The sequence below is a fragment of the Puntigrus tetrazona genome, chromosome 18 (genome assembly GCF_018831695.1).
Source record: "Puntigrus tetrazona isolate hp1 chromosome 18, ASM1883169v1, whole genome shotgun sequence".
NCBI classification, from domain to species: domain Eukaryota; kingdom Metazoa; phylum Chordata; class Actinopteri; order Cypriniformes; family Cyprinidae; genus Puntigrus; species Puntigrus tetrazona.
Genome location: NC_056716.1, coordinates 5,450,160 through 5,469,783, shown reverse-complemented (window position 1 = coordinate 5,469,783; position 19,624 = coordinate 5,450,160). Strand labels below are relative to the sequence as shown.

Here is a 19,624-nt window from a genome sequence, read left to right as displayed (position 1 = left end):
TCAGGAGACCCCGGCAGATCTAGAGGATCTTATCGGCTTGGCATTGCGCATCGAGGCCCGGATCCATCTTCGCTGAAAGCGTCTTTTCCCATGGTCAGCAAGGGACTTCACCAGGGACTCCCAGAGCATCGAGTGCCTACCATCCCTGCCCTCCAGTGACCCTGAGCCAATGCAATTAGGTCGTCTCCACCTCACGGCTCAGGAGAAACAAAATCGTCTGGCTCGGGGATTGTGTTTGTACTGTGGCAACTCCGGACACCGGGTCTCTACGTGCCCTTTAAAGAAACACCAGGGCGTCCTAGTGGGTTCGTCTCCTATGCCCTCCTCCTATTCTCGCACCCTCCTTCCAGCAGTAATCACCTGTCTATGAACCTCTCACAGCTGCGAGGCTCTGGTTGACTCCTGGGGCGAAGGCCAACTTCCTCGATGTCCAGACTGCTAAAAGTTGGGGCATCCCGGCCATTCCACTCACCTCCCCTGTTCCTGTCTGGGGACTATCTGGCCAAAAACTTTCCACAATCACTCATTCCGCTCCCTGTGTAAGTCTTGTCGTGTCAGGCAATCACTGTGAGAGCATCGTGCTGCTTCTCCTGGACTCCCAACAGGCTTGTCTTGTTTTGGGGCATCCATGGTTGAGGCAGCATGGTCCTCGCATTGATTGGTCCCATAATTTAATTCTGTCCTGGGACAAGTCTTGTTATGTGTCTTGTTTGGGTGCTGCTTCTCCTGTCTCTGTGTCTCCATTTCCTCAGGATCAGGAGGTGGATGTCTCCGGCGTTCCGGTGGAGTACCACGATCTGGGTCGGGTGTTCAGCAAGTCCCGAGCTCTATCCCTTCCTCCCCACCGACCCTACGACTGTGCTATCGACCTTCTCCCAGGCACTTCTCCACCCAGGGGACGTTTATTCTCCCTGTCTGCTCCTGAACGAGAGGCTATGGACACCTATATCCAGGAATCTCTCCGTAATGGACTCATTCGCCACTCCTCATCTCCCGCTGGTGCTGGTTTCTTCTTTGTTAAAAAGAAGGATGGTTCTCTGCGTCTCTGTATTGATTTACAGGGGACTCAATGACATCACTGTTAAGAATAGGTACCCCTTACCCTTGATGTCTTCTGCTTTTGAGCTCTTGCAGGGAGCTAAGGTCTTCACCAAGTTAGACCTCCGCAATGCCTACCACCTAGTGAACCCTGCTGAACGGAATTACGACATCGGCAACAGGGAGCTGCTGGCACGGGTCGGTTGTTTGTTCCTGTACTCCAAAAGGGTATTGGCAGGTGCCTCTCTCCTAATCGGCTAAACCTAAAAGCGATTTCTCCACCCCTACTGGACACTGGCAGCATCGGACCCTTCCCCTCCATAGGTCACCAGCCACCCTCCAGCGAATGACGGACATCATCTTATGACCCCATCAGACTTACGCCGCCGTTTACCTGGACGACATAGTGATTCACTTGGAGGCATGGAAGGATCATTTAGAGCATTTGCAGCGGGTGCTTCCGGAGCTCCAGAGGGAGCCAATCCCCACAAATGTCAAGAAGCCAAGTACCTGGGGTTTCAATTTGGGAGTAGAAGGTGGAAGTGGTCTGAGAGAAAGTACGCAGTGGTGGAAAAGGAGGCCCTAGCCATCAAGTGGCCAGTCCTGGAGCTGCGTCACTACCTCTTGGGTCAGAATTTCAACCTGGTCACTGATCATGCCCCCTGCAGTGGATGGCCTGGGCCAAAGACACCAGCGCCAGGATGACCTGATGGTTCCTTGCACAGGACTTCCACTTCATTGTGCGTCACCGAGCTGGAGTGGCGAATATCCACTCTGATAGCCTCTCTTGGATATCGCTGGCCTGTCAGGGGTCACTCCCCACCCACCCCCATTTCTCCCCTGCTGTTACATGTTGTTACAGGACCAGGACAACGCTTAGGGGGAAGGGGTGTGAGCGTCCCGAAGGATCATCAGCGTCACCCTGGAAATGCACAAAGAGCACCTGGTCAAACCCATCACCAGCTGATCGGTCACAGCTGCTCCTCATTAAGAACTGGCTTTATAAGCATCACAAGGCACGCCAGTTGGTGAGCCATGACTCCAGGAGTACTGAAGCTAACATTTGTCTCTTGTCCCCTTCAGATTGCAGCGTGTGACCTATCAGCCTCACTTCCCATGGCATGGACCCACTGCACCACTTGGTGAAAGAGAGACAACACTCCTGCACTGGAACACAGTTGGGACTTTGGCACCTGTTTGTTTTGTTTTGCTTTTGTTAATAAATATACCCTCCAGGGACATTTTTTTAGCTCTCCTTGTCATGTGATTCACACTAGCTATAATTAATTATAAATATTCCCCCTTTTTGAGCTAATTTGTTACAGATTTATTGGTGGAGAATGCGGGCATATTCACACTTGTTTTGTGAGCAAACTCAGTATTGAATTAATTTGTGTTTTATTATGTATGGTTAGAGTGAGGCAAGTTGCAATGTAAACTCATTTTTTGACTGGATGGTTCAAAAGCCACCTCCAGTACTGTACTTTAACAGCCACTATTTGTTGAACATCTAGTCACTGTTAATAGTTAAAATTGTTCTGTAAAGACGAAGACATTTCTTACACTTTAATCACTAGATTGGAGTTATTTATGCTGCAAATTTCTTTAGACTAGATGAATGTCACTCTCTTAACGTATGAAGGGTTGCCTAGTTCAAACATAATCATATCTGATTGGTGTGTAAACGAGAGTTCCAATTTATAATTTGTCTAACAACAGCAAAGAAACCCTGTTCCTGGAAAGTGTTACTGTGTAACTGGCAGCAAAGAAATCCTGCTACACTAATGTTTTCAAAAAAGTGCATTAACCGGTTAGAGTCAAAATATATTGTACTTGTGATCTTGCAGTAGATCAGCCGCTAAAGTGAGCGCAATCACACGAGACACGCTCAGTTTTAATCGCAGTACCTTTTACTAACACTAGAGGGCTGACTAATTAAGGGGGCGGAAAGCCTAACCAGCAGAGGGAGCCCTCACCTGAGTACTAGCAGGGCTCAGGCTCCTCTGCTTCTTCTCCACCTACTTCCTGTTAGAGCGCTTTAAAAACAGAGGCTGTCCACATGACTGATGCAAAGTATTGTCAGTTTGACTGCCTTACCGCGTAGGCAATCAGGTTGAACGCTCAATCAGCTTAAACGCTCGGTAAGGCAGTCAAACTGGCAATACTGTGTATGACCATTGCCTGTTTGCCTCATTCACATCTCTTGGATTCTGCTTAACTGTATTGTTTGCCTGTTTGGATTGATAACTTGTTACCAACTCACTGCCTACCTGCTGACCCTGTACTTCGAACTACCCTTGAACCTGTTTGCTGTTTGGACTGTCTGCCAGGTATTGACCCTGCTTTCCATTGACCATAACTTTGATTATTGTATTGGTATTTTGCATTACTAAAGCCTCTTTCTCTCTTGTTTTAGCCACTCACTTCTCTTATAATTTAGTTCAAACAGTGTTTGAACATGAAATTAAAATTAATCTCTGTGTTCTAGCCATTTGTGTTTACTTATAGGTAACAATCACCCTAGTGCTTTTACGGCAGACCACAGCAAACTGCCATGGCCCTGGACCATCACAATCCATCACTAAGCCTGGTCCATAGAATACTCACCCATCTAGCTAGCGAAACCCCGAATCAGGCCTCTCTTCAAGAGACCAAACCTTTCTGAGAATCATCAGGAAAGACGCAACAAGCAGCCAAAGTCTTAAGATGAACACGTTGTCAACTACCATCAGTTAGGTCCTTAGGTACAACAATTAAACCCACCTTGCCATTGACCGCTGACAACAGGTGCCAGGTCTAACCACCATTAACTTTTAGTAAACCTCAGACAGATTATATAGACAAGTCTTAGTACTATTGCCACAGTTGTTAACACTGTTAGGACTTGCATTGGCCTTTTGTCATTGGTTCATGTCACCCGTCAATCTTCATCTGCGTTGACGTCACCCATTCTGCAGTCTCCAATCACTCAAGACCACCTCAAATAAAAAAGCTCGCCAGACGACCCACAAGACCCCCATTTTGTTTTGCTGTTGTGCTCGCTACTTGCTTGATTACTTGTTATCATTGTATATTGCGTTTGTTTGATGTTTGTTACTTGCCACCCTGTGTATTGTTTTTCCATTCCCTTTTCTGCTCATACTGTAAGTCATCATGCGTTGTGTGTTATGAGGCCGAGGAGAAGTGGACAGGTAAGAACGTCACGTGACATACATTACAACATGTAGGAATCTGTCTTGTATAGTACATCAGGTTAGGGGTGCGTGCCACCCCACATACTCTTGTTTTGGATAAGCGAGCGTAGTTTAGTTAGGGCGTCTCGGACGCTGAAGACATTTTCTTTTCATAGAGTTTCTCTTGGTAGATAGCTTAGGGGGAAATTAAGTAGCTGGAGACTGTTTTGATTTATTTTGTTTACTTTAGCACCGCCCTCGTCTCTTCTTCCCGTTCCCTCCGTCTCGTGTTTTTGTTCATGTAAAAACTGTAAATAGTGTACATGTATATACCTTTTTGTTCTATCCCATCTACACTTTTCGTATTTAATAACCACCAACAAAAATAAAAGCACTATCTTGCATTTTAGTTTGTGGTGTTTTCTTTGTCCCACACACTGTACGCACGTTCTTTAATGTCTGTCTTTTTAAATGTTATACCCCAGTACCCCTAGACCTACGTGGGGTCGTAACAGTGCTGTTTCTCCCTCTCACTCTCTCCCCTCTCTCTCTCACTAGTGAGCCAACATCTCTCGATCCTCCAGTCCTGATTCCCACTGGGATCGCCTAGAGGTCTGACTGAGCACCCTGACTAGTAACTTTTCCCCAAAGCCATCGGGACCTGCAGAACCTGAGGCAAGAACAGCTCGACGACAACCTGAGCGCCTTGATGGCCCACGATCCAATACAAGACTACAGGATCGTTGGATCACTGGCCCATAACCTCCTCAGCCAGGCAAAACTGGATGTGGCAAGCAGCTACCACCAGGAACAGGAGGCAGCAGCGCTTAAACTCTAGGCTGAGGAAGCTCTGAGACATTGGTGTTTTTTCTCAACAGCAGCTGGACCAAAGTGTCCTGGCCGAGTTTCATTACTCTGGCCCAACAAAGAGACTTTTTAAAAGAACTTGACATGGTTCACAGGGAGCTCAAACGTGCATATAGACTGCAAAGTGACTCTGAAAGGGAGATGCACCCCCTGACCAGCAGACTGACACCTCCTCAAAATATGCCCATTCAGAATGGGGTAAGAACCCATGGCTCAAGATATAACAGGCCAGCATCCGAAAACCCCCATCAGCAGCAAGGGGGTGAGAGCCCTTTCAAAGGCTATCTTTGATTCTGGCCTGCCCATGGACAATGTCCAACCAACAGCTGAGAGACTTGACCCGCAAGGGCTATGCCAAACAAAGAACTGCTTCTGAAAAGACAACAACCCACCATCTATCCTGTCACTAACCAGAGTGCAGAACATGCACTAGAGGGCAGAGAGCAAAACCACAATGACAACAGGATGTCAAGACACTTTTCATCCAGCAGAGGGCAGCGTGGCCATGGTGGCACCTGGCCCAAGCACCAAACTAAGCACCCTGAAAGATCCTGAAAAGATGCACAGCCACACTTTCTCTGACCTTCAAACAGAACCACCATAGAAGAAAAACAGAGGCAGAGGCAATGTTGAACCTGACCAAGGTTAACACCCAAGCTGAGGATTCAAAGGCCTAGGAGCATCAGGCACCACCTGTCGTCCAGTCTTTCCTTCTATCTCATTAGCTTAGTTACTCTTTATTTGCTTTAGTTAGACACTAAATGCTTATTTTAATGTCTATGAGTGTATCTCTACTTTTAATATCTTCTTGAGGGTTCTTTCTTGGTTTCAAAATGATTATCTCTTTATTTCCCAAATTATGATTTACTCCATAGAATCATGAGGTGCATCACACAATTTTTTTCTGTGTTTTGGAATAAAGCTACTCTAACTTTCCAGACCAACAATAAAGATGCCAATGGGCCATAAACACAAACAAAGAAACTTTCTCACTGTAACCCCTAGCCAGCAGAGGGAGCCCTCGCCCAAGTACTAGCTGGACTTACCCTCTGCTTCTTCTACCTTCATTTCCTTTTTGGAGGCCTTTATAACCAAAGTCCCTCCATATAGACAATCTGACGTATTGCCAGTTTCACCTGCCTTACCAAGCATTCTTTATCTCTGCCCATTGCTGTTCCTGTGTATAATATCTGCCTGTTTACCTGTTTTACGACCCTTGGATTTGCCCTTCTGTTTGTCTGCCTGTTTGTATTGCTGTTCTGTTTCTGACCACCTGCCTGTCTCCACGTTTATGATTATTGTCTCACCTCTTAATAAATTACCGCATATGGATTCGAACTCACCCTCCGCATCCTCGTTAAACTCCCACTGAAAATCCATGCCTCTGATTGGCAATTTCACCCAAACAGTGGGTGCGTCAGGGAACTATCAAAAGACCCTAAACCAGACTATTCAATGCTCAAAATCTTGTTTTCTTTGAGACTGATACTCTACAAACTCAACTCTTGGGTTCAACCTTCTGGTAGTTACCTTTAAACAACTTTGTCATCTCGCTGTGTACTTTCCTACCTTCAAGAGGAACCAGAGGAAAACCTCCAGCCCACACCTAAAGCGTACCGCTTTAGGATTCTTTCACAGTAACAAAAACCAATGCAAGTAACTTCTATAACTACTTGGATGCATGTTTAAGTTTCAGCCCCTTTTAAGGTGAATTTTGATTCTTCAATGATTGTGGTTAATTGATGGGAAATACTGCCATTCTTTTGCCTCCCTCTCTCTCTCTTCCTTACTTTCCTTTGTCCTATTTTGTTTTCTTTAAGTTGTTGTATGTTATCTATAGCCTAATTTATTAAATCCCTTATATTCACAATTGATTGTCTCTGTGTGCTGCTCACAATTTGAAGTCACTGAATGCATCCCTTGCTACATGCTAAATTACTGCTAGTACTGAAGAGTAGGAAAGCTATTCTTCCTTAGCCAGGAAACTAACCTTTCCTAAAACTGATAAAAAAAAAAAATTCTGCTTGGTGGACAAACAGATCAAATAATTGTAATGTTAATTCTGCTACAGTTAGTTCTAAGATCTAATCGAATCCCCCCCCACCCCTTGAGCTAATTAGTTACATCTGTGACATTGAGACTGACAACAGAGTTTGGAATCCAAACAGAGTAGTTCAAACAGGCAGGGCAAACACCAGTAAAACCAGGCAGATACATGCAATCTGTTCAAACAAACAAACATCAGGGTAGGCAGCAAACAATCAAGAAACTTGGAACAGTCCGAGGTCAAAACACAGGGAAACTAGGAAACACTGAACTAGGAATTAGGTGGAATCCAAACGGTGGGCAGTAGTTCGGGAAACATGGAACAAGACACATAAAACACATAGAACAAGGGAACCAATCAGAACAGGACACATGCAACCTAGAAACAAATGAGAACACAGACATGGGTAGAAAATGCAATAAAGTCAAACAACGAGTCCTGGGTTGCCCTCTAAAAACATGGGAACAAACATCAGAGACTGTGGTGAGGCCTTTAAGCTAACAGATCAAGAAACTTGTACAGTAACAGTAAAAATGGATTTTAATCAGTGCTGTACCACAATTGGATTGTATTTTGCAGGTATTTTTTTATTCAAATAAACTATACAGTAATTATACTGTAAATTAAAAATACAATAATAATCCTGTAAATGATAACAGAGAAAATATATTGTTGTACTGTGGATTTAATTAAAGCAATAATGTAAGTCAGTTTTGTAGCTTGAGTTTATTTATTTAGGGTATAATGTTTAAAATATGCATATGAATCATGGAATCACGTACATGAATGTAAATAATTGAATAATTGAATGCAATTAAGGCATTATTAACTGTAAAAATGTCAAAAAATGCTTGTTATCAAATTAAATTTCCATTTCTTGTTAAGTGAAAAAAGTCAATGTCATTTTTTATCAAAAAGAACATAATGCAGGTCCAGAACATGGCTGTGATGGAGATGGTCACTGAGAATCCACTGTGTCTAGTGCTGACCGGGCATACACGACAGAGCCTGCCACAGCCTGTGAAAAGCAAAACTAATGGGTCAGAAACCCCTGGCAGTAGCACTGCAGTGTAGGCATCATCACATAATATGACATAGGAATACAGAACACAGAGTTCAACAGAGTTCATGTATGTATGCATATATACATCCTAGAAAATATCTGAATTGGATCAAAACCTTTCATCAAATGCCCTAAAGACTGACGTAGAAACTACTGTATATACTATATATACTTGACTGATGAAAATATTAATAAAATATTAATAAAAAATGTATGTATCTACAGTATCTATCTATCTGTCCATCTATATATCTATCTATCTATCTATCTATATATATATATATATATATATATTAGTTTTTTTCTCGCCATCTTTGTTTATTTAATTATATTTTTAATCATGAATTTCAAGAGCTTTAAATTAAGCTTTCACCATCATTTGTTTCTTTGTGTTCTTCTCTGGCCTTAGCAAAATTATGTAACATTTTGGGGCAAATATGCAAAATAGTAAACCAAAGCTTGAAGCTAAAATTGCAAATATATGCACAGCCACAGTGAATTTTCCAGGAGAACTGACATAAGCTGGAATAAATGTGATCCATACAGCACAGAATATGAGCATACTGAATGTGATGAACTTGGCTTCATTGAAGTTATCAGGGAGCTTACGAGCAAAGAAAGCCAAAACAAAACACAAGATTGACAGCAGGCCAGTATAACCTAGAACAGCCCAAAAACCGAGAGCTGAACCTAAGTTACATTCTAGAATAATCTTTTCTCTGTAATAGCTCAAATTCTTATATGGGAAAGGGGGGGATATTGTTAGCCAAAGCACACAGATAATCACTTGTATTAATGTTAAAGAAACAACACTGAGTCTCTGTTGAAGAGGCCCAAACCATTTCATGACACTGTTACCTGGAAGTGTAGCTTTAAATGCCATTAATACCACTATTGTTTTCCCCAAAACACAGGAGATACAGAGAACAAAAGTGATCCCAAATGCTGTGTGACGCAACATACAGGACCACTCAGTGGGTCGACCAATGAAAGTAAGAGAACAGAGAAAACACAGAGTGAGTGAGAAGAGCAGCAGGAAGCTCAGCTCTGAGTTGTTGGCTCTAACTATAGGTGTTTCTTTATGAAGATAAAACAGAAAAGATACCATTGCTGTTAACAACACCCCAATGAAAGAGAAAATGCAAAGCACCATCCCCATGATTTCTGTATAGGAAAGGAATTCAACCACTTTTAATACACATCTGTCTTTCCTTTCATTCGACCAGTACTCCAAATCACAAGGAAAGCAGTCACTAGAATCTGTGAAGGAATTTAAAAAATTTAAATAAATATATAAATAAAAATTATACTGATTGTATTATTAAATAATTTGACTAATTGACAGTATTTCACTTGACGTTATCTCATTGTAATAAGAGTTATCCAACATTCACTATTTTACCTGTGCCATTACTGATTTCTCCTTCTGCACATGGAATACAGTCATAACAGCAGACAGGTCGACCTTTTTGAACAGCCTTCCTAGTGCCGGGGGGGCAGCTCTCACTGCACATGGACACAGGCAACTATAAGAAAATGATTTATGTTTTGAATCATTAAGTTGCTTTAGACCATTGAACATTTTCCCCAAGAATTTTACCACTCTATTTTTCATAATTAAATTTCAAATTCTTGTATGAGTGTACCTGTCCACTGTTTTCTGCCCATAACATATGTTCTTGATTGACTTGAAGACGTTGATGTTGTTCTGAAGGCAGTGAACTGTCATATACACCTACATGCGTAAATTGCAGAGAACCATCCTGGGCTGGCTGCCAGTTAACCAGGTCATATCTCGCCACTGGATCACCACTTGCATCGAAGAAGATTTCTTCACCGGTTTTAACAGTGAATCTCACATTCTTCATATATTCTAACACCTGAGAGGATTTATCTATCATTTTAATTTGTTTTATTATTTTTTTATGTTATTTTATGTTCTTCAAATACCTTTTGTGGTGTGGGTTGTTCTCCCTTGCTGCTGTTGGTGGATGATTTAATGTTTTTTAATATATTATGTAGTGTATATGCAATAGCATACACTGCAGTGTACACTTTATTTGCTATTCGCAGCTCTGATACATCAGTATATTCATTCTGGAGCTCTTCCAGTTTCTCTAAGTCAGTACAGCCACCACTGCCACTTTTTCTAAAAGAGCACTGAAAAACTGTTTCCCAGAATTCTTTTAACAGTTCATTTTGTGGTTCTTTATCAGGGTGTACATTCACTAGAAACTCTCGCAGACCGACAAGTTTGGCATTTGCTACAGCAAAGCCTACTGCTCCAGAAAGGAAACTGTATTCCTTTGTTTCTGCAAGAGTTCGAGAGGTAATCCAGGATTCCGTACCAACCCACTGCAGTCCTGTGATGTTGTGCTGCGCAATTATTTTCAAAAGTGGGACAAAATCTCCTAGTGCAATAAAAGCCAGAACCACCCTGGCTGTGCCTTTCTTTATCACCTCCACTGTCTTCAGATACTGCTCTTGTGGGTCAGTTCGAAATATGGCCTCTGAGTATTCAATACAAACACCCTCTTGTTTCGCAGCCTCCTCAAATGCTGCAATTCCATTATTACCATAGTCACTGCGACTCCTGACCGTCCCAACCCAGGTCCAGCCAAAGCGTTTGACAAGCTGAGCCAGAGCTCTGCTTTGGTAATAATCACTAGGTATTGTTCTGAAGAAGGATGGGTACCTTTTTCTGTTACTTAGGCATGCACATGTAGCAAAATGACTGATCTAAAAAAGAAGTAGGCCTATATTAACCACATGCATTATCCAACTTCTCACATACTGTTTTTACATTTGTTCTTCCACAGTGACATTCCACAGTGTATTCTTCCACTTTTTAATTATACACAATTCTATACAATGCCGTTAAAACTGCCTGTTAAAATTTATGTCCTTTTTACTATGTAATTATATATTTAAGTAATATTGAAATATATGTACTCGCTATATGGTTAGGGTTAAGATTAGGGTTTGTATTAGGGTTACTTGCATGTAATTATGCATACCACATTAGATTATGTATGTGCAACATGTAACACAAACCTTAAAATATTAAAATGTTATAAAAATGTCATAAAGTGTTAGCAAAATGTATTTTTATTATGATAATGATGATATTTTTAATTACTCCATTAGTTTATCAGAGTTCTTACAACAGGTAAGCTGAAAGGTCCAATGACTGATGCTAAGCCAATAGTGGGAGAGGATGTTGACTCTCCAATAATGGCAAGAACAGCTGGTGTTCTAAAGCATGACATATTATTCAATATCTCATCATAGCCATTCATCAAAGCCATGCCTGATTGGATAGTGTGAGCTACAGAGCCACAGGAATCATATATTCTATAGCCCAAAGAAACACCAGGCAACAGCTCTGTGCTGTTATTTATCTCCTCAATGGCAAAGATCAGTGTCTGAGCAAATTTAAATTCACGCAAATTCAAGCTGTGGAAATGAAACATAGTTAGACTGTTACATTCTGCAAATAAAAACCACAATGTTAGATTCAACTACAATATCATCATACAGACCTAACACATGTTGTTGGCTCTGGCTTCGAAGTAAAAGAATGAACCTTTAGCAGAGCATTTCTGTGGATTGCAAAAATCGCTCCAATGTCAATGTCTTTTTCTGCAGAAAGTTGAGGCAGGGCAGGCTGACCAAGCAGATAGCAAGCTTGCACTAACCCAGTGAGATAGATACTGGCTACCACCATCAGCAGTGACAGCAGGAGCAGAGTCCTCTGTGCCATGTCAATATGTATGCAGAGTAGGAGCCTCTGAGGCATTACAGGGAAATCGGTACCTTTTATTATATCTTTAAATACTCTAGGGCTAAATTATTGACTCATTATGAAAGAAACAGTAGGGTAGCCACATATTTAGATATTCAAGCATAGAAGATGGTAAAACAATATTGTTTTAAATAGTAGAAGTTGCTTTAATTAGTACATTTATGTACAATGAAAGTCAGTAATGTTGCTATATCTCTTAAGGTAAGTTAATGGTAAAACTTATACAAAAAAGAAAAACTACACTCAATTATATGCACTGATACCTTTAAAAAATAGAGACATTTTCATAGCTAAAGAGTAGCCATTAATTTAAATAATAATAATGATAAGAATAAAGCTGAAAGCATGATTTCCCCACCCGTTCAGTGTGCAATTAGAACCAGTCAGAAAACTTAAATCAGGTGTGTGAAAATATTTCTCTCTTTATCTGTCTTTTCTCTTTGCAGTTTATAATAAGAGCATTTAGTAATCCATATATGGGGTATTCACAGAAGGAAGGCAGGTAACATATAAATAATACAACATTAACATGCATTCAGTACTGGATGAGGGACAACTGAACAGGTTGGAACTAAAGTATGGGTGCTAATGAGGGGCATACAGGTGACAAAGGTCAATTTAACACATGGATAAACTGGGTCAAAAAAACAGGTAGAATGGACAAAGGGAGGAGGGTTTGAAACAGGGGCAAGATAGTGGCAAACAGCAGGTAGGAATGTAGACAGAAGACCCTGGAAATCGGATGACAGGAGGGTCCAGGGAGAATACAGGAGAAAGGAGAAAGGAGCCAGGTGGGACCCAAATCCCAACCAGGATGGTGGCTCACGGTGGAACAGACAGAGGGAGGAGCCATGGTGTAATAAGGGCTGATGACTCCTGGTGACAGAGCAGTTGGAGGTGGTGCCCGAGGCAGAGACGGGCAGCCTAATAGCCAGGATGAAAGGAATGATCCGCAGGGCCAAGGCAGAGTAGATGGCTCTATGTGGATCTGAAAGGCAATGTTGGTGTGACAGGGCCATTGTGGAGCTGGAGAGAGCCTGACAGAGCAGAGATGTTAGACTGAAGATAAGCAGGAGACAGTAGAGGCAATGGTGCAGAGTGGACTGGTGCAGAGGTGGTAAGAGAGGGAGGCTGGACAGGAGTTCTGATTGGTCTATTGTTTTCTCAGCAATGTATGGCCAAGACAATAACAGACAGACTTTTTAAGGCAAATGTCACAATTATGTCACAGTACTAGCTGGAGGCAGAACAAAGGGAAAACTGGAGGTGGCAATTCAAACCAGCACAGATTCAGAAACATGAGGAACCTAAAATATCATCTTGATGTGAGCAAGTCTCCTTGTTAGGAGCCAGAATTGACATAATACAGCTTCAAATTAGAAATCTGATTGCACACTTGCTGCCACTGCCAGACAAAAAAACCCCACAACAGCTGTGGTTAAACGCAATAAAACAAGCAAATTGGATAGGAACTTTAGTAAAAAATGCTTGCATTGCAGTGCACATCAGAAAGGTTTCAATAAAGCATTATTTTTGTTGTTATGTGCACGTCGAAGTTTCTTTTGCATCTCTCGACTAGGCTGTATGTGAAATAATGTCTGTGTGCATGTGTGTAAAACAATAATCTCTTGATTTTTATATAAGCATTTGTAATTGTTTATACATTGTTGTAATTAATTGTGGCTGGAATACTGTAAAAATAGTTGCCTGCTGAAATTGAAATGTTTGTAGCCTACTTATTTACTTTGGCTAGATAGACACTATACACATTAAATGTGATGCAACCCATTGTAACAATTCTGTCAGATCATCCATCCTTTAAGTTAGCTTGTAACATCACAGGTTGGCTGAACTGATTTCGTCCATTATAAGTTAAATATTTTTGACATGGTTCTGTGCTGCCCTGCAATGGCATGGACACAATGTTGTTTGGGGTTTTGGCAGTGGGCGGTGTAGATTATTATTGAAGATGTACAGCATGCTGATGATGATGATGTGGAAATTTATGTCTGCCCTATTGTCCCTTGTCCCTTCAGCTACAGATCATGCTGACTCACCTGATGTGATTGTTGTTGACCTTCCAAACTGTTCTGATTCCAGATTTCTTGGTCCAGTCTCCTCAGGAACGAGCCATGCTTTGTCCGCCTCGACATGCTACATGGGATCAAAAGCGGTCTGTGCCTCCACAGCGCCCTATTTGGACTATAAATGAATTCCCCCTGACTTTGTGGTTCCTCTCCTCACCCCAGAGTTCCTGCTGGTTCCGTACAGCTAACCTGCTGCCAGAGGGGTCTGCAAGTCTCCAACAGCATTATAGCTGGAGGAACCTTCATCCACCTTTCTCCTGGCAGTCCACCAGCTCCTATGGGCTCCCTTGTCCCTCCGGCTTCACCTTGGTCAGTTGTTGACCTTCCAAACCTTCCAGATTCTTGGCGTCACCCTGGCTCTACGGCCCTCCATCTCCATCTCAAACTCCTCATCTACCTGAACAGTTTGAACTCTCTGCACTGGCACGACTGCCTGAACTGTCTGCACTGACTTGGTCGCCTGAACTGTCGGCACTGCTGTGGCTGGCCAAGATTCCTGATTGATTTACTCTGTCGCCTTGACCCATTACTACAACCACAACTCGTAACACCAACCAGGTCTGATGTATTTTAAAACACTGCATAAATGTGTTGAGGCAAGTTGGAGCTAAACTCTGCAGGACACTAGACCTGAAAGTTTGGTGACCCCTGTCTTAAGGCATCTGAATTAAAGAGATTTTGTTATAGTTATGATAGCCCTTACAAAAAAAAAAAAAGTTTATTATCCTTTTTATGTATTTCTTAGAAATGGACTTAATGTGCTTCTCAGAAATATATTAAAAATGACATTATATTGTACTAAAAAAGGTTTAAATATATTTGAGCTATACTTGTGCTCCTATGATGTGTTAGGGGAAGCTACATCTTCTGTACAGAAGTTCCAAAAAAAACACAGCTAAAGATGAAACCTGGAAAAAAAGAAGATGCTTCCATTTGTAATTTCATAAAAGAGTAAATAATAATACAGACAATAATATGCATGCATGAGACAATTAACAGGAGACAGAAAGTAGGGCCCACAGAGCACATGGGACATGAAAAACTAATATCCCAAGCATGTGACAGTAATCTAACATTATGATCTGACAAAAAAAAGCATACAAACTGTGCAGTGTTATGGAATAAAATGTTGACCCATGAGTGGTAATAATGAGAGTCAAGGTGTAAGAGGACCAACGAGATGAGAGGCTTAAAAAGGTTTAAAAGGTTTTAAGGTATAAAATGCTTATATTATGTTAGTTTTATAACTTGTTATGTTTCATCAGAATGCAAAGAAATACAGAACTGAGTGACATCAGTAGCAGTGAAAACTATAGGATATATGTTTTATTAAGATATTTCCCAAGGGTAGCATGCAAAGCAATGATCCTAGTACAGAGCCTTGTGGTACTCCATTTGTGATCAAATATGACACCTTTTATGTAGTGCTATGAACTGATTACGGAGAGATAACCATAATTTAGATTTAACTATAATCAGATGATAAGAACAAATTATTTGTAACTCTGATGTGCAGTTTCAGTTCTATGAAATGGTTTAATTGAATGAATGCAACAAAAACAATACTGGAGCATGTATATTGGAGGATGAAATCGAATTAAATGACTAACAAATTGCTAATATAAATAATTTGACCTTAATCTGCAGTTTGCATTTAATGTCATATGTATCAGGCATAACATAAATACATATAAGATGCATAAAATAACTATTCAATTAAATTTCAATTTCTTGTTAAATGCAAAAAGTCTATGTCATTTTTTATTAGGAAGTATATAATGCAGATCCAGAACATGGTTGTCATGAAGATGGTCCCAGAGAGTCCACTGTGTCTAGTGATGACCGGGATTACACGGTAGAGCCTACCACAGCCTGTGGAGAGCAGAACTAATGGGTCAGAAATGCCTCAAAATACTTCTGCTTTATTGCTGTGAAACATGGAAATCCATCTGTTTAGTGACTAACTATGATTTCCCCATCATTTGTTTCTTTGTGTTTTTCTCTGGTTTTACCAAAATTATGTAACATTTTGGGGCAAATATGCAAAATAGTAAACCAAAGCTTGAAGCTAAAATTGCAAATATCTGCACAGCTACAGTAAATTTTCCAGGAGAACTGACATAAGCTGGAATAAATGTAAGCCAGACAGCACAGAATATGAGCATACTGAATGTGATGAACTTGGCTTCATTGAAGTTATCAGGGAGCTTACGAGCAAAGAAAGCCAAAACAAAACACAAGATTGACAGCAGGCCAGTATAACCTAGAACAATCCAGAATCCAAGAGCCGAACCTAAGTTACATTCTAAAATAATTTTTTCTCTGTAATAGCTTAAATTCATATACGGGAAAGGAGGGGATATTGTTAACCAAAGCACACAGATAATCACCTGTATTAACGTTAAGGAAACAACACTGAGTCGTTGCTGTACAGGGCCAAACCATTTCATAATATTACTTCCTGGAAGTGTAGCTCTGAAAGCCATTAAGACCACAATAGTTTTCCCCAAAACACAGGAGATACAGAGAACAAAAGTGATCCCAAATGCTGTGTGACGCAACATACAGGACCACTCAGTGGGCCGACCAATGAAAGTAAGAGAACAGAGAAAACACAGAGAGAGTGAGAAGAGCAGCAGGAAGCTCAGCTCTGAGTTGTTGGCTCTAACTATAGGTGTTTCTTTATGAAGATAAAACAGAAAAGATACCATTGCTGTTAACAACACCCCAATGAAAGAGAAAATACAAAGCACCATCCCCATGATTTCTGTATATGAAAGGAATTCAACCACTTTTAATACACATCTGTCTTTGCTTTCATTCGACCAGTACTCCGAATCACAAGGAAAGCATGCACTAGAATCTGTAAAGGAATTTCAAGAAAGGATTATTTGAATGGAATATTAATCAGGAGGTTACTTGACCAATGTTTAAACTTCACTTTATTGCACTTTATAGCAAGAGTTATCCCGCATGTACTATTTTACCTGTCTCATTACTGATTTCTCCTTCTGCACATGGAATACAGTCATAACAGCAGACAGGTCGACCTTTTTGAACAGCCTTCCTAGTGCCGGGGGGGCAGCTCTCACTGCACATGGACACAGGCAACTATAAGAAAATACATTTTCAAATAAGCCCAAATAATGATTTGATTATTTACTTATTTCATCCTGCTCTAATATATTTTCAGGTATACTGAAATAAATAATATATAAATAAGTAAGTACCTGTCCGCTGTTTCCTGTCCATAGCATGTGTTCTTGATTGACTAGAAGACATTGTTCTGAAGAAAGTGAGCTGTCATAGACACCCACATGCTTAAATTGAATACTTCCATCCTCAGCCGGCTGCCAGTTCACCAGATCATATCTCGCTACTGGATCACCACTTACATCAAAGAAGATTTTCTCACCTGTTTTAACAGTGAAGCTCACATCTTTCATATATTCCAACATCTGAGTAAAAAATGGCACATACATTATTAATTTCAGTTTTTTTTGTTTGCTTGTTTTTATATTAAGGTATCTTTATTACATGGTAATTATACTTATAATAATAATAATAAATAATAATAAATATGTGGGGTCAATGTTATGTTCAGGGTTGGTTCATCTAGTTATGCATAACTGTTACAATGTATATATATATATATATATATATATATATATATATATATATATATATATATATATATATATATATATATTTCTTCATGCTCTTACATACCTTTTGTGGTGTGGGCCATTGCCCTTTGCTGCTGTTGGTAGAGGATCTGAAGACATTATGTAATGTATATGCAACAGCATACACTGCAGTATATACCTTATTTACTATCCGTAGCTCTGATACATCAGTGTATTCATTTTGCAGATCTTCCAGTTTCTCTGAACCAGTACAGCCATCACTGCCAGTGTTCCTGAAAGAGCACTGAAAAACTGTTTCCCAAAATTCTTTTAAAAGTTCATTGTTTGGTTCTTGATCAGGGTGAACATTCACTAGGAACTCTTGTAGGCCAATAAGTTTAGCATTTGCTATAGCAAAACCTACAGCTCCAGAAAGGAAACTATATTCCTTAGTTTCTGCCAGATTTCGAGAGGTAATCCAGGATTCACTGCCAACCCACTGTATCCCTGTGATGTTGTGTTGAGCAATTACTTTCAGGAGGATTACAAAATCTCCAAATGCCATAAAAGCCAGCACCACCCTGGCTGTGCCCTTCTTTATAACTTCTATTGTCTTCATAAATTGCTCTTCTGGATCAGTTTTAAATACAGCTTCTGAATACTCAATACAAATCCCTTCTTGTTTCGCAGCCTCCTCAAATGCTGCAATTCCATTATTGCCATAGTCACTGCGACTCCTGACCGTCCCAACCCAGGTCCAGCCAAAGCGTTTGACAAGCTGAGCCAGAGCTCTACTTTGGTAATAATCACTAGGTATTGTTCTGAAGAAGGATGGATATCTTTTTTTGTTACTTAGGCAAGCACATGTGGCAAAATGACTGATCTACAGCAGATATGAAAAAAAGCAGAGCATGTTAACTGCATGCATGTATATTTTCCATTTACTTTTTCATTGTCTATTTTTATTCTATTTCTGTATCATAAAAGCACAATTTTACTAAACAGACTGTTAATAAACCAGACACATTGCTTTCTATATTTACTTGAACATAATAACACACTCTTACAACAGGTATGCTGAATGGACCAACTAAAGAAGCCAAGCCAATGGTGGGAGAAGAGTTTGATTCTCCAACAATGGCATGAACAGCTGATGGTCTAGAGCAGGATGTATCGCTTAAAGTCTCTTCATAGCCATTCATCAAAGCCATGCCTGAGAAGATAGCCTGAGCTATTGAGCCACAGGAATCATATATCTTATAGCCCAAAGAAACACCAGGCAACAGTGTGCTGTTATTGATCTCCTCAATTGCAAAAATCAGAGTCTGAACAAATTTAAATTCACGCAAGTTCAAGCTGTGAAAAAAAAGCATCAGCTGAATATGTTGCAAATAATCACTGCATGTTAATTTATTATCATTAACATTATTATTATTACTACATTTTGTTAACGACATGCCTTACACAGTCATTATCATACAGACCTTCCACATGTTGTTTGCCCTGGTTTGGAAGTGAAATTATGTATCTTCAACAGAGCACTTTTGTGGAGTGAGAAAATTGCCCCGATGTTGATGTCTCTATCTGCAGAAAGTAGAGGAAGGGGGGACTGACCAAGCAGACTGCAGACTTGTGCCGATGCTGGTAGACAGATGACATACACCACCAGTAATGTTAGCAGCAGTGACATAGAGCTCTTAGCCATGCCAGTATGCATGCAGGGCAGGGACTTCTGAGGCAGAACAAGAGTAATGCTGCCTTTTATCATATATTAAAATGCCCTTTGGGCGTGGCATCATAAATCATTCACTCTCATTCACTTCTAGCACTCAAAAAAGGAGTCTGAAGAGTTTGTTTCCTGGACAGGGTTCAAGCATCATTCATATAACAGCCCTTAAACCATGCTTCTTGGAAAATT

The 19,624-nt window shown here is 40.6% G+C and overlaps 2 protein-coding genes across 2 annotated transcripts; both read right to left on the bottom strand.

Moving 5' to 3' along the window:
* Positions 1-8,549: 8,549 nt before the first annotated feature.
* Positions 8,550-11,951, bottom strand: LOC122322890 (extracellular calcium-sensing receptor-like). The gene is made up of 6 exons (XM_043216489.1): positions 11,731-11,951; positions 11,353-11,644; positions 10,139-10,927; positions 9,835-10,068; positions 9,591-9,714; positions 8,550-9,448 (listed from the first exon to the last, which is right to left on the bottom strand). The coding sequence occupies exons 1-6, from the start codon at positions 11,949-11,951 to the stop codon at positions 8,550-8,552; spliced, it is 2,559 nt and encodes an 852-aa protein (XP_043072424.1).
* Positions 11,952-16,044: 4,093 nt separating this feature from the next.
* Positions 16,045-19,411, bottom strand: LOC122363145 (extracellular calcium-sensing receptor-like). The gene is made up of 6 exons (XM_043265108.1): positions 19,191-19,411; positions 18,774-19,062; positions 17,810-18,589; positions 17,311-17,538; positions 17,068-17,191; positions 16,045-16,943 (listed from the first exon to the last, which is right to left on the bottom strand). Exons 1-6 carry the CDS (start codon positions 19,409-19,411, stop codon positions 16,045-16,047), a joined length of 2,541 nt encoding a protein of 846 aa, XP_043121043.1.
* Positions 19,412-19,624: the final 213 nt, after the last annotated feature.

Excerpts from the sequence above, each read along its gene's own strand:
- LOC122322890 (XM_043216489.1), bottom strand. The coding sequence starts at position 11,951 with ATGGCACAGAGGACTCTGCTCCTGCTGTCACTGCTGATGGTGGTAGCC. Across the intron at positions 10,069-10,138 it reads AACAACCCACACCACAAAAG|GTGTTAGAATATATGAAGAA; the intron begins GTATTTGAAGAA and ends AAATCCTCTCAG. Across the intron at positions 9,449-9,590 it reads AGAAATCAGTAATGGCACAG|ATTCTAGTGACTGCTTTCCT; the intron begins GTAAAATAGTGA and ends ATTCCTTCACAG.
- LOC122363145 (XM_043265108.1), bottom strand. The coding sequence starts at position 19,411 with ATGGCTAAGAGCTCTATGTCACTGCTGCTAACATTACTGGTGGTGTAT. Across the intron at positions 17,539-17,809 it reads AATGGCCCACACCACAAAAG|ATGTTGGAATATATGAAAGA; the intron begins GTATGTAAGAGC and ends TTTTTTACTCAG. Across the intron at positions 17,192-17,310 it reads GGACAGGAAACAGCGGACAG|TTGCCTGTGTCCATGTGCAG; the intron begins GTACTTACTTAT and ends ATTTTCTTATAG.